The sequence below is a fragment of the Zonotrichia albicollis genome, chromosome 7, assembly GCF_047830755.1.
Source record: "Zonotrichia albicollis isolate bZonAlb1 chromosome 7, bZonAlb1.hap1, whole genome shotgun sequence".
Lineage (NCBI taxonomy): Eukaryota > Metazoa > Chordata > Aves > Passeriformes > Passerellidae > Zonotrichia > Zonotrichia albicollis.
The window spans coordinates 37,080,271-37,104,307 of NC_133825.1; the positions used below are offsets into that span (position 1 = coordinate 37,080,271).

Consider the following 24,037-nt stretch of genomic DNA (forward strand, 5'->3'; position numbering starts at 1 on the left):
GGGACAAGCTCCAACTGTCTCTTGGTAACTGAAGAAGTGTATTTTCTGCTACTTCTCTACATACTTCCTGCCTCTAAAAATATGCTATTTGAAGGTGGAGTTTCTAATACCAGTTCACCTGGGAACAGTGCTTGTGTGCTATATTGATATCGTACACAATTTCACAACCTTGTAACTCACCCATCGACTAAGCCTTCCAGTCACACTCAATTTACCTTGTTTAGCATTTTCACACGGACCTGTGGGTCTCCCTTCGATTAAGCTGAGAGGTGTTAAGCCATTTGTCCAACCAGCCTTATCACCTAAGGCTCTGTCATCCCATAACCAGAATCTTTTGAGGTTAAACTGGAAACACCATGTCCTTTATCTCAGTCATCCATTCCTCATACAAACTTTTTCTCCTCAGATTTTGTCACAGCCTGTGCTACTGATTTTGTAGGCTTCTGCCCAAGTTTTGTCATTTGCTGTGGCCACATCAGGCAAGCCAGAGTGCTGGCATACTGGAAAGGTGTTGAGCCAGAGGATGGTGCATCCCAGCATGCGTTGGAATGCTTGGCACAGGCAGAGTGTGCCACCTGGAACAAAGCCGCTGAGATAAGCGGGAGGAGAAGCTGGCTGGCAGCACCTGGTTGGTAGGAGGAGAGCAGGAAGTCGTGAAGCACTGCTAGTAAATCAGGTCATTGTAAGGACATAAAAGGGAATTATGGATAAGATAAGTCCTGAGGAGGTGTGTGAAAGGGTGGCACAGGGTCCTTATTCTCAGGGGCTGGCTACTTATACACCAGACACAGCCTTGAGAATAAACTGTGCTGTCCTCAAGGCTACAAGATGGATAAAGAGTAGAAACTGTGCAGTTATAGGAGTCTTTAATTTCACAGTGAATGCCAGGCAGTAAACTGTGCCAGAATAGCAGTACTCAGATATCCTCTGACAAGACAGAAAGCAAATTTCCATATCGATTCAGTATAACATAAACCACAACATCTTTTCAGACACAGCTTCACTGAGCGATAAGCCTGCGCCATCAGTCAGGGAACAGACCTGTAGGGAGGAGCAGACACCAAATATACCCCTGCAGGGAGAGAGGTGAGGGGAGAGGAGACATGAACCAACTGCAATCAAACCCCAAAAGTGGGTTTAACTCTGTTTCAGTAAAAGTGATGAAGGGAGCATGGGGAGTGAGGAGATACCTAGTGAAACAGGAACAGCGCAATGGAAATAATCCCTTAGATGGAGCTGCCAGTTTCTTAGACTGAGGCACTCAATTCAAAGTAAAGGATGGTGCACTACAAATCAGAAGAAACTGCTGCTAAGGTTTCTTAGGTGAAAATCTGTCCCAAGGTTGGAGAGGATATGCAGGAGAAACTGGCCAGGCTGCATCAGACACAAGCATGACCAGGCTGCAGGACAGAACCACAGATTCTGAGAATAAATTCAGGCTAGTAAATCCATTGGTAATTTCAGAAGAGCCATGTGCCAGCTCCCAAAATGCAGAGGGAGCAGACGGTTGGGAGGTATTGCAAGTGCTGAGAGTAATAGTTCCTCATAGGGGAAGAAGGGGACCTTGACCTTGTCAAGGGATGAGGGAAGCAGGGTGAAATTTAATGGCAGAAAGGGCAGATTAAACACTTGGGGACCGGCAGCAAGGGCATTTGCTACAAACTGATGAAATGAAAGCTCCGAAGGAATAAAAAGACCTTACTGCACTGAAGGATGAATATGAAGCAGCAGCATGATGCTTCTGTGGAAAAGGAATGGCACTATGCTAGGATGCATCAGACAAGTTATTTTTAGCAGAGACAGAAACATTATTGCCATTGCGCAAGGCATTGTGAGACTTCCTCCAGAATATCCTTGCAGCTCTACATCCAGGAAGGATAAATTTCCACTGCACAGAGAAAAACAATTTGGATGCTGATCAGACATCAGACATCAGCTGATTAAGAATCTACTAAAAGAGTTTGGTTTCTTCTGACCAGACAGGCTGAGAGGGAACAAATGTATTTCTGAAGAACCACCAAAAGAAAATTATAAATAAAATTGTTATGAAAATATGCAAGATGTACAATAATGGCAAAAAAAATTTAATAAGTTTAGATGGTGAATTAGAGAGCTTATACCCCTGCCAGGATTAATGTTCTGGACCAGCCTTCTGAGAAGGGTAATGAGGCAGAAAAACCTGCATCATTTTAACACACACTTTGTTAGAATTCCCTCCATTAATTTGTAAGTGAAGGAACCCTGGAAATGGGCGGCTCAGCCTGGGATACAGATCCAGGTTGGCCAAGGAGTCAGCAGTACAAGGGGTGTTTGGAGGAGATGTTGCTTTACCCCAGGCTTCTGGGTTTCTGCTGGGCATTGTGATGATGAAGAATATAATTTCCCTCTTAATTTGCTACTAAAGGTACTGAGGTTTTCCTTCCTTTGGGAAACTAAAGGCAAGCTCTAGGTCTCATGCATTGGTGCTCCTAGCATTACTGTCCCAGAGGTCTGCTCACACATCAGGCTTAATGCTATTGCCAGATTAGGGTCAGGAGGGAATTTTCCTAGATTGACAGAAAAACTGCGGTTGCATTTTTTGTGTGTGTGTGGTTTTGATTGGGGCCTTTTTGTTTTGTTTTGGTTTGGATTTTTACTTCCCCAAGTTCACATCTATTTTCTAGACCTTATGTAATTTTTTTTCATTAATTCTCTGCTCTTGCCAAGCTGCAGACCAATGGTCCCTTAATCTTCCTGCCTGCTTCCTGTAGCATGTTACAGCTGCAGGTCTTTTTCTGAGAGGAGTCAGAAAGCACTTGTAGCACCTGGTTGGTGAGGTGAGAGGAGCAGATGTCCAGACTAGAGGCACCAACAGGATGTTCACTGCATGTTTACTCCCAGCTGCAGACACTGGACTACAGGGTGACCCTGGAGGACTTTCCAATGCGAACACAAGCACACACAGTAACTGCAGCAGCGGCTGTGAGAGGGAACAGGGGCATTAACCCAGGCTCTCAGCTCTACAAGCACAGATTTAAAGGACACACAACCACTGGCTGACCTCTAGGATTTATTTACAAGCAGGCAGGCAGGGATTTAGGATGAGGAATGTGTAAGAGAGCAGAGAAAGTGTGGTGAGTGTGGGAGCCCCAAAGCTGAGGGTGCTACAGGCCAAAGTGGGGTGAGCACCTCTCCCAGCTCTCTGGGGCTCCTCTGAGCCCACCTGCATCGATCCCAGCACCAGACTGCCATGGCCACTCTCAGCAGGCACCCTGGAGCTGGGTACCCCTGTGAGGCTCCTGGTGAAGGGAACCCAGGCTGGGGAGGCACAGATGTGCCACAGCAGCAACCTCTGCTTTGGGTCAGGAGCTCTGAGCCCTTGGGTGCATTGAGTAAGTCTGAATCTCAAGGACTGGTGGTCTCAGGGTCCAGGAATGGGTGTCAACAGCAAGAACCATAGCCAGGTTCCTGCCTGGCACCTCTGCCCACAGGGGTCCCTGTCAACTTTCAGGATGAGTATGCTGAACTTCTAAGTGTGAATATCCTAAGTGTGAGAAAGCACACCCACCTCACAGAAATGTGAGTACTCCACACCTGGCAGCTGAGGATATGGGACTGTGCTGTTGCTGAGAAAATGTTGAGCTCTGCAAAGAAATGAAGACAAGGGCTGTGCAGTCTTCAGCCCTGGGCAGAGATGTGCAAGGAGTGCTGCTGTCAGACTCTTCTGCTGCCCCACTGCCTTCTGCACGTGGGCTCCAAAACAGCTTATGCACAGAACACAAGTCCCTCATCTTGTGGGTTTTACCCACTATGAAAGACCAATTTGGATGCCCTTCTAGCTGCCTTCTAGCTTGGAAATCATGTTCAGAACATACTAATGCAAGAGAGAATTAAAATGGAAAGGGAGAAGGAAGATATGATATCAGCATCAATCCCTTAGAGATTTGGTCCAGAAGAAGACTGTAGATAACAGGGCCTGGGGCAGAAAGGGACAGCTGCTGGAGATTGGAGTCTGTAGCAGGAACAGAAAGGGAAAAGCTGAGAGTGCTTTGAAGAGAAACAGAGTGAAAACCCCAGCTCTGCTTAGTGACCTCTCATAAAGCACCCTCTGCGTGGCTCCCAGCCATGGGCTGCAGCACCTCGGGGCAGAGCCACTCTCATAGGCAGCAAAGGGTGCTGCTGCTTGCAGGAGGAAGGTTGGCTATCCTATGGTGAAGCAGATTTGTTTCCAACAGAGCTGGGGTTCCTACAAAACCTCATCTTTGCTCCTCACCTCTGGCTTGTTTGCCAGGGTGAAGCATATGCTCCAAGTGCTGCTCCTTGCCCAGTTTTCTGGCTGTCCCAGAAACTGTCCCCAGTTTTCTCCAGACAGCTTCCACCAGCACCCCTGCTTCCAGAGAGCTGCTGTGCACTGCTTTCCATGCTTCTGCCTCCTCTTTGCAACAGTGCCTTTGCCACTGGCTGGACAGCAGGGAAACACCTTTCTGCAACTCTCACACCCTCCACAACAAACCTTAAATCAATAACCAAGAACACAGGGACAGGTTATTGCTAACGGAAACCATTAAACTGTAACACAGGGGAATAAAGCCAGCCTCTAACACTCAGAAGATTTATAGGGCACAACAGCAGGGTGTTAATTCTTTTGGCAACACAAATGCTTTCGTACCCCCTGCCTTTCGTCACCCACAGGAGCTGTGGGAGGAGAGGGGACCATGTGCAGCCCAGCTGTAGGAACACAAGGACACAGCCTTGCTAATGCAAGAGTCAGCAGCACACATATTTGGGGTGATGCCATGCTCACAGGGCTGCCCAAATGCATGGAATAGCATATGCCCAGGGGTTCCCAGGGATGCTGACAGCAGACATCCCCCGTGTCCAACTCCACTTTGCCTATAACACTACCCGCTCCTGCCTGCCTCTTCAGATTCACCACAGTTTCAAGGAAAGGCTGTAAAGAAACTTTCAGATCACCTAAACTATTTGTAGAAACAAGCCCAGCTCTAAGGCATACAAGAGCTTCCTCAGGTCTGAATCACCCAACAGCTGGAGAGTGTTTCCAAAGCTGATTTAAGAGATGGTCTCCCTGTAACGCTTGGATCCACATCTGCCACTCCTGTGGCAGCTCTGAGACCAGGGAGATGCTGGTCAGCACCACCATCAGCCCAGCAGCTCTGGGCAGGAAAGGGGCTGCAGGTGTGCTGCAGTCACAGGGCTTTGCATGAACTCACAGAAAGGGACACACATCCTCCCCAGAAGACCCCACTGGGCCTTGGCTGTCACCCCCTCCTTCAATGTCCCTGGAAGAACTGCATTGCTGATTAACAGCCCCTGCCTGCCTCCCTCTATCCCACTCACACCCTTGCCTGCAGCTGCCTCCTTGGACCCTCCCTTATGCAAAGTCCAGGGCCAGGAGGAGAGAACAAGGTGGGAGCTCACTCAGGGCCCACCTGCAGGCAGCCTGACTGTACCCCACATCCCTGAGTACTGCAGAGGCCTCCCTGGGCTCTTGTGCAGCAGCACAAGTCCCCAGTGTGCAGGCAGGAGCAGCAGCACGTCACTCCACCTAGGAGAGCACCAGGGAAGAGGAGGGTTCCAGCCACAGTGCCAGTCCATAAGAGTGCTGCAGTACCCCCAGGCACAGCCACAAAGGGCTCAAAGCCTTGAACATGATCCAAGTGGCAATATCAGCACCAACTTGGCTGAACCCCCCCACCCTGGGTTTATTCCTTATTCCCCTCCCTGATCTCACACTATTGGAGTGGGTGCTGCCTCCACCAAGTAAGGAATCTAAAGGGACTTTAACCAGCCCCTACCTACCCTAAATACCATGACAAACCCTGGCATGGAGGTCCATCCCCTGCCCATCACTTCCCTCCATACCTCCCAGCTCGGCACTGCCCAGCTGGGCAGCTGCAGACTTTCCTAACCCAGGGTGTGCCAAGAGAGGGCTCAAACACTGCACCCCACCCCAAGCCTGTCCCAGTCCTGAAGCCAGGGTACTCGATGCCATCTCAGCATTCCCAGTCAGCACTGCCACCTGCAAGGGACCCCCAAGCTTGTCCCAGCCTAGAAGTCCAAGGCACAGCTTTTCTCTGACTGCCAGCACAAGAGCAGGGAGCAGAAAAGATGTTGGCAGCAGGCCCAAGCCTGCTCCCTTGGGGGCTGCCTGCGATCACTCCTCTCCTCCATGAGCTGCAGTGCACTGAGAGGGCCCAGACAGGCACCATCCATCCCTCCCTGCCACTGCCCATCCTCTCCTGCCAAGCACCATGCCCCTGCAGACAGCTGTAAATTTTGCAGTCACACAAACACCTCTCCCTCAGGGGAAACCCAGAGATGAGATGTCTCCCCTCTCTTTCTGGCGAGCCGGAGCGATACCAAGAAGCAGGCTCGAAGGGCAGTGGGCTCGGAGCGAGCAGAGCCCTGCCCGAGCTCCGGCCGAGGGCTGAGCCGGTTCCCGGCCCGCTGCTGGGAGCGGCGGTGGAGCATCTTGCACTGCCCCCCCGTGGCCATTACGGGCGGTGCAGGTGGCCCCAAAACTGCTGGGAGCCTCGGGGTGCCAAGTCCTGCAGCCAGCAGAGCCCAAGAGACTCTCAGAGGGGTCCTCAGAGAGGCATTCACCCCGTGCCAGGCCATTGCAGGCTGCCATGGTGACAGTCACACACTCGGTGACCTCAATCCTGCCCCCCTCTCCCCAGACATCCCACTCCTGTGCCCAGTCCATGACCTGTGCAACAGTTGATGGGGCCATACACAGGCAGAGTCCCTGGGGTCTTGAGGGGGGGGCACAGCCTGAGCCCACACCTGGGAATAGCCCATGCAAAAGAGGAAACAAGGCAGTGCTGCTGTTTGGGCATCCATATTTATTATATGTCTGGGGCAAGCCCAGGGCTGCCACGTGCCTGGACTGCTCCAGTTGAAGGCCAATGACCCAACCTCCTTAAATATTGGTTATAAAACAAATTTTTTTCCTTTTTCATTTTATTAAAAATCTCATCTCTCTCCATTCTTTTTTTGCCTTTTGTATTTGAGTATAAAAGTGGGGGCGGGTGCTCCGCCTTGCCTGCCGCTACCTCCGCAGGCTGCGCTGTGCCTGCCGCAGCAGAGTGTCAAAGTCCAGGGAGTCAAACTTGCTCTTGACGGGAGCTGGGTCAAAATCCTCACGGTTTGAATCTGGAAGAGATGGGGAGAGGCTGTCTTGAGCTCATGGAAACAATGGCACAGTTCTGGCCATTCCCACGGCAAATTTCTTATCTTTTTTCACCTGCCAGCCTCTAGACCCAGAGTTGGGCTGGCCTCCAACACAGTGCTGGAGAGACAGGGAGCCCCCATTCAATCCTTCAGGGCAGGACAGTTCCTGGATGCAGCTCTGCTGCCAACCCTGACTGATCCCAAGGATGGGGACTCTGGAAAGAAGAGAAGGACGCAGGGAGGGCAACCTTCAACTTGGAGGTTGTGCAACTCACCCAAGTCAGCATAGTTCCTCCTGCAGAACTGCCTGCGGCCACCAAAGCACAGGTCGAAGGGCTGCTCGTCTGGGCGCCGCAGCTTGTGCCCACTCTCGATGGCAGCAAAGGCTTCCTCAGCATACCGGTAGGTGACAAAGCCATAGTTATCCCTGACATTGGAGGAGATCAGCAGCAACAGTTATGTTTGTCCCCCCTTGGTCTGCAACATCCCCTTGAGTAATGGCAAAAGGGCCAAGAGGAGTCATCCCTGAGAAGGGACTGACCCATCTTCCCACAGCTCTTACCCCTCGGAGCGGAAATGCAGGGTACACTCCTCAATGTCCCCAAACACAGAGAAGCGGTGCCGCAGCTCTGACCGTGTCATCCTGCTGGGGATCTTGCCGATAAACACAACTCGCCGCTCCTCCTGTGGACAGGGATGGCCCATCCGTGAGCAGGACCTCTCCCACAGAACACCCTCCCTGCATGGCCTCCCACCACACTGTGCCTTGGCCAGGGCCTCCCAGCAATGCTGCTGGCAAGGCTCCCTCCCCTGCAGAAACCCCCTCTGTTTCTGAAGTGACATGGGGGCTGTGAACCCCCAAATTTCTTCCAGTCCCAGATTCCCAGCCCTCCATCACTCACTATTGCACGTTCCTTCTGGAGGATCCTCTGCCTTTGGTAGTGGTCCTGTGCATCATAGCTGTATCTGTCAGGGCAGAAACCAGACATATGAGCTATGGAGGTGTCAGAAGAGTGATTCCAAACACAAGGGAGATCTTGAAGGAGTGGGTCCATCCCTCCTCCACAGAAGGCTGGGAGATGGGTTGGGGAGAGTTCACACCCCTGCAGGATGGCCACGCTCACCTTCTCCACCTGCTACTCCTCCCGCGGGGCGAGGGGGAGCGGGACTGGCTGCGGGATGTGGACCTGGATGAGTAGGAGGATGTTGATGATGAGGATGAGGACCTGTCCCGGGACCTGCCACATGACCCACAGCTGGAGCGAGAGGAGGAGCTGTGGGAACATCTTGAGCGGTACCTGGGGGAAGGAGAGATACAGCTGAGCCCTCCCTTTGTCCAAAGGGCTCATAAGGCTCCAAAGCAGGAAAAGATATCCATTGTCCCCATGCTATTCAGCATCCCACTCAGACAGGGCCCATCCCCAGCATGATTGCCAGGGCAGCAAGACTACAGAAGTGTTGCTCCATTTGGCTCCCAATGCCACAGAGAAAAGGGAGCAGGCTCACAGGAAGCACAGCTTTCAAAGAACAAGAAATAGTCATGGGGGAACTGTGAAGCACAGGGCTGTGCCTGGGAGGGCTCAGAAAGGGCTGGGACTTCTGTGCTGAGCCCCACACCATGCACAGGACAACACTATATCCACCTCGTGCTCAACAGCCATGTGAACAGAGACTGCAAGAGCTTCTCCAGCAGGGCTAGGGAAACCTTAAGGACAGCAGGACCAAAACACAGCTGGGATTAAGCTGTGCTGCCTCCAGCCAGGAGCACAGTCCCTCTCCAGACATGCTGGCCATAGGTGGTCCCTGCCATGGGCAAACCCCAGCAGGGCATGCTGCCTGGCTCTGCCGCATATTCCTATGCCACATTCTCCTGGAAGACAGCAAGTCAGGGTGGCACAGTACATGGGGACATTTTCCAGCACAAGGCCAGCTGATTTGCTGGAAAGCCAAGCCAGATGTGTTGCTTCACAATCCCCAAGCTGCACAACCACAAAACATAGCACTTTTATACCTGGCCTTTCCAGCTCCAGCCTCTGCATTTACTGGCTATCAATGAAGGGGTCTTGGTTGGACAGGCCCCTCATGCCCAGGGATGTTTCCAGAACTGGCTGAACGCCAAGAGAACGACAGAAGGAGAAACCCTTCACTACCTCCAGTGCCTCCCAGCCCAGCTGGGACAGGCTGCACATCACTCAGATGCACAAGGACTCCAAAAGGAATCCCACAGAGTGCAAGTTGTCCCACTTCCCTACACAGCCACCTGCATAAAGAGAACAGGGAGCCCCTGAGGCAGCCAAGCCAGACAGGTTATTCTCTGCTTGCCTCCAGCAGCTCCCTGGAGAGCTCCACTGTGGCTCCTCTCACTTCTATACCAAGAGCTGCAACAGCCCCACAGCACAAATATGAGCACCTGCTGTAATACTCCAGAAAAAGCATCCAAAAGCAAAGATGCAGCCAAGGACTTGTAACATGGTTTGGGTGTTCCTGAAGGAGTAAGGAAGTCTGGCTCACTGGTGGCTTTGCAGGCATATGGGCCCGGATGAGGGCTTCAGCCAGAACGGGATGGGCAGGGTGTTGCTGCAGCTCCCCCACCCTCTGTGAGCCAAACATCTCTTCAGAAGGGCCACAAGGACAAAAGCATCAAATCCAGCCATCTAAGCAGGACCATAAAGATGTGTCTGGGCTCTTGCAAAAGACCAGCCACTGGACAACTGCCTGTTTTAGGTTGCAATGAAAGATGTAACCAGAAATACTACAGGTATTCTATCACCACCTGTTGAAACCAGGTGGAGTAGTGTTCTTTATCTCCTCCATGACCCATCCTCCATCCAGGGAAATATCTCCAGTTAATGGGCCATTGACTCGCTGCATAAAATTACATCATCCCATTGTGAGATGCTCCACCCAGAGGGAGGAGCCAAGCATTCCTACCCAAAGAAAAATCTGATATTTGGAAACCCAGGGGACCCTTTTTCCACAGGATTCCCAGAGGAAGACCAGGCCTATCTACACCACCACTGGACCTTCAGAGGAAAACTACATCCTTCTACAGGATCACTGCTTCAACAGAACCACATCTGTCATTCCAGGACAGCAGCCACTATCTAATCAGGTTGTATTCTGACTCTGTCAGTGTTTTTTCATATTACTGCATTTTTATTTTAATTTTCCTAGTAAAGAACCGTTATTCCTATTCCCATATCTTTGCCTGAGAGCCCCTTAATTTCAAAATTATAATAATTTGGAGGGAGGGGGTTTACATTTTCCATTTCAAGAGAGACTCCTGCCCTCCTTACCAGACACCTGTCTTTTCAAACCAAGACACTCCCCAAGAGCAAGCAACAATGCACTGCTTACCTTCGCCACCGCTTGGGAGGTGGGGAGAGCGACCGTGAGCGGGACCGGGAGGACGAGGATGAAGATGAAGATGAGGACTCGCTAGCTCCATCCGAACTGGAGCTGAAAGAACGGCTGGCACGGCTCCGGCCAGCCCTCCAGCTGTCGGCAGAGGGGCTGGGTGAGTCCTGGGGTCTCCGGTAGCAGCGCAGGGACCTCTTGGCAGCAGCATGGCTGGGCTGGGCACCGGCAGTCCGCACCTCCTGCTCCCGGCAGGGGGATGCAGCTGGAGACAGGAGCACTGAGGTGGGGGGACTGCTGCACCCAGTGCTGCCCTTGCTGGGGATGGTAGTCCGATAATCCAGGGGAGCTGGGCAGGCCATCCCCAGGGGCTCCGGGCTGTGCCCCATGGTGGTGTCGGGGGCTGGAGGGGTGGGCTCAGGTTGGTCCAGCGTCCGTTTGGTTAAGGAGGAGATGGGTTTGATAGTGATGTCCCGGTGGTGTTTGACATTCCAGCGGGAGCCTCCCTCGGCAGGGGGCTGCGTGCCAGGGCTGTTGCTGCTCTCGGGCTGCGGTGCACCCAGGATGCAGTAGTCGTGGTCTCCCGAGCAGACGTGGCTGGGGGCTGTGCTGGCAGGGGCTGGCACCATGCTCTTCACCTGGATCTTGTTTGGGAGCAGTGGTTTGGCTTTCATCAGCTTGGTTGACTTCTGGGGCCCTTCCTGGGGCATGGATCCAGGTGACTTGGTCTTGGCCAGCAGTGAGACAGCAGGCAAAGGCTTCCAGAGCTGGTGAGGAGGTGTCGCTGGGGGCGTGAGGCCTGGGAGAGCACCAGAACGCTTACAAGAGCAGGCCTTTGCGGCAACCCACCCAGCTGGGGCTCCCTCACATCCCAGGCCCCCTCACTCCCCAAGGTGTCCCCCCAGACACATAACAGCCCTGCTACGCCATAGCACACTACCCTCCCTTGTCCCAAATATTCTTTACCTGCCACATTGGCCAGCTCAGAGGCCTGCAGCCCATCTGTGGGCTTCCTGTCCTGCTGGGTTGGTGCTTCCTGCTGGGTTTCAGGTCTGAGAATGGGAAAAGAGCTTTGTCAAACACAGCAAGCAAAGCCCAGCCCCACTCCCCACGCCTGGGACACCCACTCAATCTGCCCCACTGGCCAGTCCACGAGGACAGAGGATCCAAGAGAGTTGCTAGAATAAAACTTGCACAGCCTTGTCATGCCCATCACTGCTTGTCCCAGTTTTTCCCCCTAAGTGCCAGCTCTGTCCCAGTCCAGCAACAAGCTCAGCCCCTCCTGGGCCAATGGACACAGAACCACCACACTTCAAATCCTGCCAGGAGTGAAAGCTGCCCTGTGCCCTTGCTCTGCTGGGCACCAGCTGCCAAGGTTTTGATACTCACCCAGAGCTCCCTGTCAGCTGTCTTTCCTCAGGGGGCTGTACAGGAGTTTCCTCCTTCTTGGCTGAAAAGAGAACAGGTAGGTGAGAGGGGCAACAAGTAGGGCTGAAGGGCAGGGTCAACAAAGCACCCCAGAAACAGCTCGGAAGAGCACAGCTCCTGAAACCCAGCTTCCTCAAGATAGGAGCTGCACATCCTTTTTCCTTCACAGACTCTTCACCACCCCTTTGGTTGCCATGGGGACCCCCAGATATTTCCACAGGCCAAGGAGATGGAGGCAGAGACAGCTGCAGGACAAAACACCTGGGCAGGGTAACATGAGCCCACAGGCAGCAGCATCACAGCCCTCCCACTACCACCCTGACACAGGGAGCATGGACAGCCCAGGGAGGCCAGCATGGCACAGAGGGAGCCCTGCAGGGGATGGTATGCCAGATCCGCACCTTCAGACTTCTCAAACTGCTCCAGCAGGCTGGACAGGTCGGTGGCTTCAATCCCTGAGCCAGGGAGAAAGCACAGCAAGTCAGATCAGCTAGAATTCCCCCAGCACCACAGTGATGCACCCCAACCCCATTCTTCCCCCATATCAGCCTCCCTGGATGGTGGGACAAGCACTGGGGAGGAAAAGCAGTGACAGAGCCTGCAGCAGCTCTGTGTCTCCCAGAAGGACAGGAGCAGCCAGCTCTGCAGTCCTAGAAGGAAGTAGTTTCAGGACAGCCAGCCCAGACTATCCATTGCAGGCAACATCCCAGCAGAGCACTGGGAAGAGACTAGCAAGCCTGTGGGCATGGCTTTGCCACCCTCACCCCCAGAAATGCCAGGAACCGGTCCTGCTACCCAGGCTGCTGGCAGCACTGCAGCCTTGCTGGCTGCTGACACTCAGCCCAGCATCCTGCAGCCCTCCCACTCACCAATCTCACTGATGAAGGCTTGCACAATGTCCTTGCTGCTGTCTCTGGGCTGGGCTGGGCTGAGGAGTGGCTGGTGCCTCCATGGCCGCACAGTGGGTGCCTTGGTGGGAAGGCTGCTCTCTCGACCTGCTTTCCGTGGTGGTGCCACAGCCTGGGAGGTGGATTTTTGGCCAGGCACCTCCTGCCCGGCAGCTGCCTTGGGCTCCAAGGGGACTTTCTCCGCTGCCTCCTTCCCTGGCTCTACAGCCTTCTCCATGTCTTGGGTGCCAGGGGACTCCCCAACAGGGGCAGGAGACACCTCTGCTGGGCAGCAGATGGCAGCTGGGGGGACCTTTGGGAGCTGGTGGGGAGTAGCAGCTTGGGACTCCTCCGGAGGCTGGGTGGGGACAGCCTGGGGGACTGGCACTGCAGGAGGGACCCTGCTGGGCTGGGCAGTGGCAGCTGAGGGGGCTGGCAGGGGCTGGGCTGGGGCCAGAGGGGCCTTGGGGAGGGAGCTCTCTCCTGCCAGCCTTGCCTGCCTCCTGGGATCTGACACCCTGCCAGCTGCCGGCCTGGCCGGGCCACCTGCAGGCCCCATCTCGCTGCTTGGGGCAGCAGGTGACTGGGCAGGGAAGGCTGGTGGCTCCGGGCAGCTGAGCATAGGGGCAGCAGGAGACTGCCCATGCAGAGGGGCTGTGCCAGGGTGGCTGCCAGCTGGGAAGGCAGTGGTGGCCTGCACTGCCGCTCCAGGGTCCCTGTACGCAAGGGAAGGCACCGGAGGCGGCACGGGGATTCCAGGCCAGTAGGATGGTGGTGCCCACCCAACTGGGGCATAGGGGCCACCTGGGCCAAATGGAGGCGGGGGTGGCAAAGGTGGAGGGGGCCAGGCCATGGCCGGAGGTGGGAGGCCAGGCACCATGTGAAAAGCACTGGAGGAGCTGGCACTGGGTGGTGGGGGCAAACCATGGCAGCCCATGGGCTGCGGGCTGAAGCAGGGCCAGGAAGGCACTGGTGGGTAAAGGGCATAAGCACCGGCAGAGGCTGGCGGCATCCCAGTGGGGGCCACCCCAGCAGCTGGGGGCACGTTTGGTGCGACAAAAGGCATTGGTGCTGATGGCGGTGGTGGAGCTGCGGCAGGTGCTGGGGCTGAAGGCAGAGCAGCGGGAGCTTTGCTGGCAGGAGAAGGGACAGCAGCAGGGCTGGTGGGTTTGTCCGGTCCCTTCTGAGCACTGTCCGCCTCGGTGGCGGAGCGCACGGGTGACACCAGGCAGGGGATCTCTGCCAGCTCTGTCGGAGGCTCGGGGACACTGGGCCACTTGCTGGCCACTTGCTTCTTGCCCTCCTGGCTGCCCCCCGCGCTGGGCTGACGGTGCAGCATGCGGATGCGGTACTCACGCAGGCTCAAGGCCTTGGGTTTGGCTTCCTTAGGCAGGCCCTCACTTGGCTCTGCTGCTGGCACCCTCTGGGCAGGCTCCAGCCCAGCACCTTGCTCTGGGAGCTGAGAGGCAGCCTCCGAGACCCCACTGCTCTGTCCAGCAGATGGCTGTGCATCTCCCTGGCCCTCAGCCTGGTCTGTTGGGCTGGGACATTCAGCTGCTGACTGCCCCTCCACGCTTGGTGCAGTCTTCTCCAGAGACACCAGAGTCTTGTTCTTCTCCAGGGCCGCATTCACGGTTTCTGGTGCCGGCTCCTTCTGCAGCTCCTGCTTCACCTTCTTGGGCAGCAAAGCCGCTGCTGTGCTCTGAGGCCTGCCCCGGGGCCGAGGTGCCCGTTCAGCATGCAGCTCCATCTGCCCCTCCTTCCGTGCTCTCTCCAGCTGCTGTGCCAGGAAGTCTGAGACCTGAACAGAGGGACACTCTGCCCGCTGCCTGCTGATGGCTGGCTGGGCATGGGGCTGTCCAGAGCCAGCGGAACGGAGCCGGTGGGCTACACAGTCCCTGCCAGGCCGGGCCTGCTTGCTTTGGTCCTCTGCTGCTTTCTTTTTCCGACTCTTCCTTGATCTCTCACGGCCCCGTCCCTTCTCAGAGCATTCACGTTTTCCACCTGCTGGGGCTTCTGTGCTGTGCCAGGAGCTCTTGCTGGGACCTGAGGCTCCAGGTGCTGCTGTCTCCAGGGGGGAGGTGGCCTCTGCAGTACTGCATGAAGGCTCCTTCCCAGGCAGTTTTTCCTCCTTCTCCTCTTCCAACCTATTTTCCTGGGTTGGAGCTCCTGGCAGCTCCCCACGATTTTCTGGGATTGACTCCCCAGTAGTCTCCTCTACTCCCAGGAGTTGGGGCTCCAGGTCAGGGGAGTTGGGAGTCAAGGGCTGCAGAACCACAGGGATCTCCACACTCTCTCCCTCTCCAGGCACAATTTCCAGCAAGACAGAGCTGCTCAGAAGCTCCTTGGCCACAGGCTCCGTGTCAGGGTCCAGGCACACAGTGAAGGTGGGCAGGCAGTAGGGGTGCATGGACTTCACCAGCTCGCTCAGGGATACGTCACCTGTGTTGATGATGCAGGGGTCTTCATGCTCCTCCAGCGCCACCCCTGCCTCGCTCACACAGAAATTCACAGCTTCCACGCTTCTGTCTATCTCCAGGTTCAAGGCAGCCTCTTCCTCTTCTTCCTCCCCATCACTGCGCTGTGGCAGGGGCTGCTCTCGGGCTCGGTGCCAGCCCACCTTCCTCTCCACTCTCGGGGTACTGCAGACTTGCTTCTTTGGCAGCACTGGGTCCTCGAGGCCATGAGTAGCACGGTCCCAGGCCACATCTGTGTCAGTCTGGGAAAGGGGACCACAGCAAACATCAGCACCTGGGCTTTTAGCAGCACTCCCCCAGGACAGCCAACTGGGTTTGCTGCAACTCTACAGCAAAGCCCCACGGCTGACAAAAAGCTGGGACACATCTGACCTGCCCAGTAAAACACAACAGAGCTGGAAATCTGATGCTCCTATGGGAGCATCCCCAGTTCCTAGCACCCACCACATGAGGCAGACCCTACTCCCACTGCCACTGGTACCTTGCAAAAGCATTGTCTCAGGGAAAGGATGCCCATGCCAGGAGGGAAGGCTGGGGGCTGCAGTAGAGGCAGTTATCCCAGCACCACCCCAACACTGCTGCTTCAGCTTGCCCTGCTCAGCTGCTCACCTTCCCAGCCACGGAGACACTGCTGCTGCTGCTGCTGAGAGGCCTGAGAGCCTTAGGTTGCTCCAGGGTAGGGCTCTCACACTCCAGCAACGGGCGGGATAAGGTGAGAAACTTCTGAAACTGGAAAGATGGACAGAAGATGAGACAGTGGCAGGTCTACGCTGCTGGAGGGGACAGGCCACCCCCAGCCCCACAATGCCCACACACTTCACCCCACAAAGCCCAAGAGCAAACAGCCATGTTTCACCCACACTGCACACAGCTCCCACTGGGGACATGCTGCTCCCCAAAGCCTCTGGCACATCTCTGGCTCTTTATAAAGACTCAAGGGGGAGGCATGGCCCTCCAAAGCACTTCTCTCACATTGGAACTGTCATGAGAGTTCATCTCAGGGTACTGGTCCTACTACTACTACTTCAGGGCACCCTCATGCTAGGACCTAGCAGAGCCCTGCCAGAGCATCTCCCCATGGGCTCTGGGGTGTCATGGTTTGACCCGGAAACAGGATTTCTGGGATGCTGTGTGGATGGGGCCAATGAGTGGTCAGTTTTGAATATTGCCATCTGGCCTAACCACTGGGCAAATGGGATCCACCTCCGAGAACACAGGGTAAAAGCAGGGCTCTCCCCCTGGCAGTTCCTTTTTGGATTTCTGGCGGTGAAGGAGTTGAGTCTCTCCCCTGGCCCAGTTGCTGGCTGGGCTGGGAGAGGGGAAAAGCCACGCGGCCCAGCCTGGGAGAGGTAGGCCTGGCCCCAAGGGTGGAAGGAAGAAAATAAAGAAATGCTGGGAAGCAATGGGCAGCCTGTTCTCCCCCCCCCCCCCACCTTGGAGACAGACAGAGAAAGTGCAGCCGGTGTTTGTGTGCCGTTACCTTGAAAGCAGTAAACATGTGCTGGTAGCAGGCAGCCCGGCTGAGGAGATGGTGGGGGGGGGTGCAGCCAGGAGTCCAGCCGCTTGGAGGAGTTTTTAACCCTTTTTTTGGACAATGAAAATTTCACAGAACACTAACCCTTCACGAGAGATAAGAGTGGAGGAGGACGAAGGAGATGAGTGAGTGATGAAGGTCTGGACCAGAGAGAGAGAGTGAGAGATGTCGGAAAGACGGAGAAGAGGGAGTGGCATTTTATGCTGGACTCTTTTGTGTAGCCATGGACAGAGCTATGTTTCCCTGGAATACAGAGACTGAGACCAGGGGGAGAAATGTCCAAGAGCCAAAGAAGATTCAGTGTGGGTACCCCTCGGCCCCAGGGGGTATATAAAATATGGGGGGGACAGATGTCCCAGAAGTGAGAGATTGAGCTTCTCTGGAACTGGACACAGCCTCCTTAAAAGGACAACCCTGGAAGCAGCCCTGATTCTGGTCCGGTGGTGAGAGCACCGGAACAAGGATGGAAAAGGCCACCACGACACATGGAAGGACTCCCTCTCCTCTTGAGGAACTGAAGCTGAGCATTCTAAAGGGTGGTGCTGGACCCAGAATTGATTTTGGATTGTATTGTATTGGGAATTTGGGGGGGAGGAGGAGGAGGAGAGTGTTTTTGTGAGGTTTTCATTTTCCTTGTTTTTTTTTTTTTTCCTTTTGTGTGTAGTTTAGTAATTGTCTTTGTAAGTTTAGTTAATAAACTTTTCTTCTTTTTCAAGTGAGAGCCTGCTTTGTTTATTCCTGGTCAAAATCTCACAGCAGACACCAGAGAAGGTGTATTTTCATGTGGGCATTTGGCCTTGTGCCAATGTCAAACCAGAACATGGGGTCAGGCTGCATCTGCCCCCCAACTTACCGAGGTATTCTCCCGCTCACGAGGTGAGGTCAGCAGCTCTGCATCCATGATGGTGTCAAAGGGGGACAAGGTCTCATCATCTGTGCTGTCCAGGATCTCTGTGATGGCAGTCAGCAGGGACAGCTCGTTCTGAGCATCCAGGCAGGCCTTGCTCTGCTGCAAGGGTAGGGATGGTCTCAGAGGGCGATGGGACACAGCCCTAAAACCTGGACACTGAGGACAATGCCATCACCCCCACCCATGCCACACCCCACATCTGTGTGTGAGCTCCCACCTCGCTCAGAGAAAGATCCTCAATGATGGAGATCACAGAGGAGTCAAGATAGTTCTGCATTGTGCCCAGGATCTCTTCAGCCTCTAAGATGGTTTCTGCATCCAACGATGTTAAGTTCAGGTCATCGTCCTCAAGGGAAAAGCACTGTTGAGGAGCACGGGGAGCCAGGTAAACACTTTGCACAGCCCCACTACCAGCACTGATTTCCTCACAGTACACATGGGCTCTGAACAGCCTGTGCTGCAAACTGTGGCAGGGCACCCCCAGCACCCTGACCACGCAGGGGAAGCAGGTGGGACACAGCTGCATGTCAGAAGGTGGCATAGGGGACCTTCCCCCTTGCTTTCAGGAGGGTCCACTGCACAAAGGCCTGTGCTGCGCTCAGCCCGAGACCCTTCCAATTACCCAGGATGCCTCCACACCGAAAATTTCTGCCTGATTCACTCTGCAGCTGCATGACTGGGAAAGATGAATGGATAAAACACCAGGCTCCACCCAACACCACACATGGTCCTGCAGGACAGGGAGGGGACAGGCCAACTCCAGCCACCTCATGGACTGTCACGCGCTCCTCCAATTCCGGCTGTTGGTGCTTCAGATAAGCCCAAAACCATTACGAAACTCATAACAAAAGTGCAGGAGTCAGCAAGAGGGGTGCAGCCAGCTGCCACTGCTGGAGCCATACCCCAGTACCTCTGTGCAGGCTACAAGAGGACATGGTCTGTGCTTGCAATCCAGGACCAAACCAGCTTTGTCACTCTTCCTCCTCCAAATTCCCAGCCCCATATCCTTTCCGTCCCCCAGCCACCTCCAGGGATGCTCGGGTAATTTCAAAAAAGTATTTGCACTGCACTCCAGGGTGTCACACAGCCATGCTGCAGGACAGCCAGGAAAAGCCAGATGCTGGGCAAGGGAAAGGGCTGCAGCCCCCACTTGAGCAGAGCCACAGGACACACAGAGCAGAGCAGCAGCACAGGCGTGCCACCGGCACAAGACAGGATGCGAATTCCTGTTTGTAGATGGGCTTAGGCAGAGAGATAATGGAGGCTGGGAAGATAAGGGCACCAAGGACAGAGCCCTGGGAGAGTACACCTCCCTCTCAAAGCTAGCCAGGAGCAGGCTGTGACCCATCTTCCTGCCCTTGGAGCAGCAACAGCACCGTGATAATACAGCCAAACCTTGGGGGATGCACATATGATGCAGTTAACCTCTGTTTCATGTAGGTACCGGAGCCTGCATGAGCCTGTGCCCATGCAGAACAAATCGTACCTTGTCCCTCGAGAGAAGCTGCTAATACTTTGAAATCCTCTTCTAGCAAGCAGTAAACTGCACCAGAGAGACAGCAGGCATTTCACAAAATAGATGTTTCTAAAATACAACAGCACCAAAGCCACGTGCCCAAACCCCTGGTTCCTGGGGCTCTTCAGAGACTTCCTCTGATAAGACTAAACAGGTACCACTGGCCACAGCACAGCCAGGAGCCCCGTGCAACCCCAGAACACAGGCACCCCAATACCAGGCTGGGAATCAAAGCCAGGACACCCACAGCAATGCCCCGAAGCTACCCATCCCAAATTCCCCCAGTCTGTGACATGAAAGCCCTAAGGACCAGGAGCCTACAGCAGTTTGGGGCTCAGCAGACAGGCTGCCAGCCCAGACCAGCCTGTTCCAGGGCCCTCTGCCTGGAAGTGGAGCCCACCAGTGACACCAGGGCACCCCTCCACCCCACCATGCAGATCAGGCTATGGAGCAGTTCTAGAGCAGTTTTCCTGCTCAGCATCCCCAGTCCCCTCCCTCGCCGGCGCTGGCTGTGGGTCAGAGCACAGCGCAGAGCCTGCTGGCGGCCCTCTAGGCGCAGCCTGGCTGCGATTCCCGACCAATCCTCACGCACATACTGGGAGGACATCCAGGCTCACACGTCCAGCCCCGAGTGCAACCCTGAGTCAGCGGTGACCGGCAGGCAGAGGTACCCGGGCCACCGAAGGAGCCAGCAGGAGGGAGCATCAGGGACGCAGGGACCATCTGAACCCTGCCTGGAGACGGCAAAGGGATCCGAAGGACACCCGGGCTGCACAGCCCTGCTCCTCTGGCCACAGGGCGGCTCTCCCCAAAGAAAACATGTAATAAAAGGTTTCCAGCTGTGATCAGCGCTGGACATTAGGAGGGAGGGAAGTAAAACCCTCCTACTCAAATGGCCTCTTCCTGTGGCTCCTGCCCGCAGCCCGGGAGGGAGGGCGGGCAAACTCCCATGCCTTCCTCGAGTCCCTTGACTCAGCGCCTTGCAACAAGGAGTCTCACAGCCGTGAGTCACCGGCCTGGGCTGCGTTCCCCCAGGATTCCCTTTGATCCACCTGGGGACGGGCACCTCCTGCAGCCCTCATCACTCGAGCATCGCTTGAGCGTCGGGGCGGGGGTACGAACCAGCCCAGCCTGCTCCAGCGTCCCTGCCCGCGCTCCTCCCTGCCAGAGACCCCTGTCACTCCTAGCCCGGAGGGAAGGGGGGAACCCGCCGTGCCTTCCTTCACAGCTCCCTGTGCTTGCTTTAAGCAGCGCTGCAGGGAAAGAGGGTCACGGGAATGTTCAAGGACAGGCTTCGGCTCTGGCCACGCTGTGCCCAAGCAACCAGCACTGCCGGGGAGAAGGGAGGATGCCCACACCCCAGAGCGGGTACCGGGACTGGAGCTGACTGCTTGCAATGGATACAGTCTAAGCAAGGCCACCAGCTCCTCCAGCACCCACCCGGCGCAGGGTACACTGCGCTCGCTGCTCTGCTCCCCGGAAGGGACAACGGAGGCCCCCGCAGGCCGCTGCTGACACGTGTGCCCGGCGTGCTGCGGCTACGCCCCGAGCACAGGGCGGCCATGGTCCCCGGCTGGCTGCCAAGGCTACTCCTACAGCGCCGGAGCTGCCGGCAAGGGCGCGGGGTAAGCCCGGGAGCCGGGGGGATCCGCCCGGCCAGCGCAGCACAGCCAGAGGATGCTCCCTGCATTCCTCCGCTGCTTTCGGAAAGCATCAGGAGGGAACACACCTCTCTTCCCCCACACGCAGCCCACTCTGCTCGCGTCGGGGAGGGGCGAGGCGGGCTTGGCGTCCTCCAGCCCGGGGTCGGGATAGGGTGTCTCCCCCGCAGCCTTTCAGCCACGCAGGAGAACCCCGACGGAGGCAGAAGCCTAGGGCTTTCCAAAAAAATCCCGGCAAAAACACAACGCAGGTGCCCTCGCGTCCCCTCCCGGGGTGCTGCATCCCCGCGCCCCCCGTCAGACAGCAGGGCACCCGCACCCAGCCCGGCCCCGGCAGGCGCCCACCGGGGCTGGTGACAGCGGCAGCGCCGCGCCCCACACCTGCCCCGGCGCGGGAACCTCTTGCTGGGGATAAAGCCCCGCTTCCCGTGGATCAGCTCTCGGTACGGCTGGGGGAACCTCTCCCGGCCAGGGCCACGTTGTGCAAACAGAGCTCCTGCCACCGAAACCGGCGGGTGTCCCAAACCGCGCCAGCCCCAGCTCCCCGCGGCCGCAGGTGGAAGAGAGCGGCGCCGGGATGGAGGGACCGCGGGGGAATGACACGAGCGGCATCCCCCTGTCCCCCACTACCCAAGGCCGGGGTGTCATCTCCCGCAGGGGACACCAAACCACCCGTCTCGTCGGGTCCCGTGGCCGTGCTGCGGTCCCTCTAACCCCGTAATCTCCCCGCGCCGACGCCCCACGCCGGCAGGAGAGCTGCGGGCACCCCATTCCCCCACCCAAAGAAAGGGCGCCCCACTCCGGGACCAGCGGAGGCGCCGCCGGCCCGTGCTGCGACCCCCGCCCGCCGCCGGTGCGACGGGCCCGCTCCGGCACACGTGGTGCAGCGGCCGCGGGAGCCGCGCCCGGCCTCCACGTGTCACAGCGCGGCCCGCCGCGCCCCGCCGCCCCTTACCTGCAGAGGGCTGCCGGCGCGGAAAGGCGGCTCGCGCAGGGCTCCACCGCTCGCCAGGCCCCGCGGAGCGGCCGCGGCGGCAGCGCCACCGGTCCCGGCCCCGTTGGCGGCGGGCACCGCTCCGCCCCGCCGCGCCGCCATCTTGGCGCCTCTGCTCCCAGCGCGGCCACTGCCGAGAGCGCCACGTGACCGCCGCCCGCCCCGCACTACAGCTCCCGGCAACCCCGCGCTGCCCCGCCGCGCGCGGCACGCCGGGAGCGCACCCTTTCGCCGCTGGCCGCGCGCCGAGAGGCGGGTAGCAGCCTGAGGGGGCGCCCGGCCCCGGCAGCGCGGGCGGCCATCTTGGGACCGGGCAGACCCTCAGGCTTCGCCGCCATCGTTGCGGCGGGCGGCGGCGAGGAGGGTCGGCCCGGCCCCGCGACGCGCGGTGGGAGGGGCGGCGCGGGCGGGACTGGCGGGAAGCGCCCCCTGGGGGCGGGGCAGGCGCGCATTTTCCCGCGGCGCCGCGGGCCCGCCCCGCCGGCTCTGGCGCACATGTGTGCGTGGTCGACCCGCGTGTCCCCGCGTTTCCCGGAAAGTCAGCGGCAGAGCTGCTGTGGGCTCGCTGTCTCCTGGCTGTGAGCAGCGTTCCCTCTGCCTGAGGTGCCTGTGCCATGGTGCTCCATTGAGCCCCACCTCGTGTGGCGCTGGTGGAGGCAAGACGCAGTGTGGTGGGCACAGGGCGGATGAAAGAAGCTATCGGGTATGAGAGGAGGGATGGGCACCGTGAGATTCCGTGCGCCCTCCTGGCATGGCAACAGGGCAGGATACCCAAGTCACTGCTTGTGCTTAGGCTTGTGCTGTTCTCCAAAGCTGGCACAAAGAAGATCACCTGGAAAATGTGAGGGAGCCAAACTGGGCTCACTGGACACAGTTGCTATCCAGCCTGGCTCCCCAGGAAGGCAAGGGATGCTGGTGTGCACAGGTGCTTGGCCTGGCCCTGCTTGGTGCCCTCTGTTCAGGAAGCCCAGAGTCCCTTTGGGGACTCTTTGTCACTTCCTATGGCTCTTCTGTCTTCCAGACTGACAGTAGGATCATCTCATGGAGTTCAGGGATGTGCTTACAGCAGCACAGGTGCAGTGTGGACATGTCACTGGAGCCCTGAAGTGCACGATTTACCTGGCGGGGAGCAATTTCCCCTTTCTCTACATCAGTCCCTGGAGCAGAGGCCTGGCCCAGCCAGATTCCCTTGGGGATCCACGGGATAGAGCTGCTTTTCTCGGCCCTGTGTGCCTGGTCATTGGACTGAACTATGTCAGACACATGGAGCCTCATCCTGCTCTCCTTCTTTCCACCCCTGCCACAAGGGACTTTAAAAGTGATCACTCGTCACTTCCTGCCTCGCAGGGGCTGCTCCTCCCTAGCCACAAACAGGCTCTCTGTCCAGGTAGCTGCTCCCCTCCACCTCCTCGTCCAAGGAGCCCATAGCACTTCTCACCAACACTTGCATCTGGCCAAAATGCTGTCTGAGCAGCAGGCATGTGGCTGTGTCCTTCCCCAGGGCTACAGATCCATGTCTGAGAGCTGCAGAGCCCACCTGTTGCAATGGCTGAATGTGAGCACACTGCTGGGGTGTGGGGGATTTTGCTGGGTGTAACAGGCTCCTCAGGCCAGCACCTGCTTCTGGCACTGCAGGGGAAGCTGGGCAAGTGTTCCAGGTTCTCTGCAGCTCAGGTGTGGTCAAGGAACAAGTCACTTTTCAAATGTCAACGTTTCTGTCCACTGGCCTGAGGAGAAGCTGTCTATAACCTGGCACCCAGAGAGCTGCTGACAGGGATGTGGAGCAACGTTCCCCTTGGAGCCCTGCAGCTTTCCTTATCCTGCGCCACACCCTCCTTTGCTGTCATGTTCTCTCCCCTGGGCACATCCAGGGCATGCACTGACCTGTCTAATCCCTCTGTCCCTGCGTGTGCCAGGACCCTGCGGCACAACAAGGCTGATCTCTGACAGAGCAAGCCTGGCCTGGTGTGCATCCTGTAAAGTGGAACCATATTCCTTGCAGATAGGGTCCCTGGAGTGTCACCATAGGGAGTCCCACCTGCAGTTATCTCCCTCCCCCAGTACAATCCCCAGCAGGGATGCACTCCTGGCACAGGGCAA

General features: G+C 56.9%; 1 protein-coding gene and 1 long non-coding RNA gene across 3 annotated transcripts; one reads left to right on the forward strand and one right to left on the reverse strand.

Annotated features, from left to right (window-relative positions):
* Positions 1 to 6,988: 6,988 nt before the first annotated feature.
* On the reverse strand, positions 6,989 to 22,300 carry PPRC1 (PPARG related coactivator 1). The gene is made up of 14 exons (XM_014275567.3): positions 21,899 to 22,300; positions 17,984 to 18,127; positions 17,710 to 17,865; positions 15,932 to 16,051; positions 12,828 to 15,564; positions 12,360 to 12,413; positions 11,920 to 11,980; positions 11,497 to 11,582; positions 10,531 to 11,329; positions 8,298 to 8,471; positions 8,076 to 8,139; positions 7,736 to 7,857; positions 7,449 to 7,600; positions 6,989 to 7,155 (listed from the first exon to the last, which is right to left on the reverse strand). Exons 1-14 carry the CDS (start codon positions 22,037 to 22,039, stop codon positions 7,052 to 7,054), a joined length of 4,914 nt encoding a protein of 1,637 aa, XP_014131042.2. The 5' UTR covers positions 22,040 to 22,300; the 3' UTR covers positions 6,989 to 7,051.
* On the forward strand, positions 10,068 to 15,523 carry LOC141729695 (uncharacterized). Of its 2 annotated transcripts, none has more exons than XR_012581125.1 (3): positions 10,068 to 10,285; positions 10,495 to 10,690; positions 15,385 to 15,523. It is a non-coding gene; the product is annotated as an uncharacterized LOC141729695 (long non-coding RNA). The 2 variants fall into 2 exon arrangements; XR_012581124.1 differs by lacking the exon at positions 15,385 to 15,523 and adding an exon at positions 15,153 to 15,289.
* Positions 22,301 to 24,037: the final 1,737 nt, after the last annotated feature.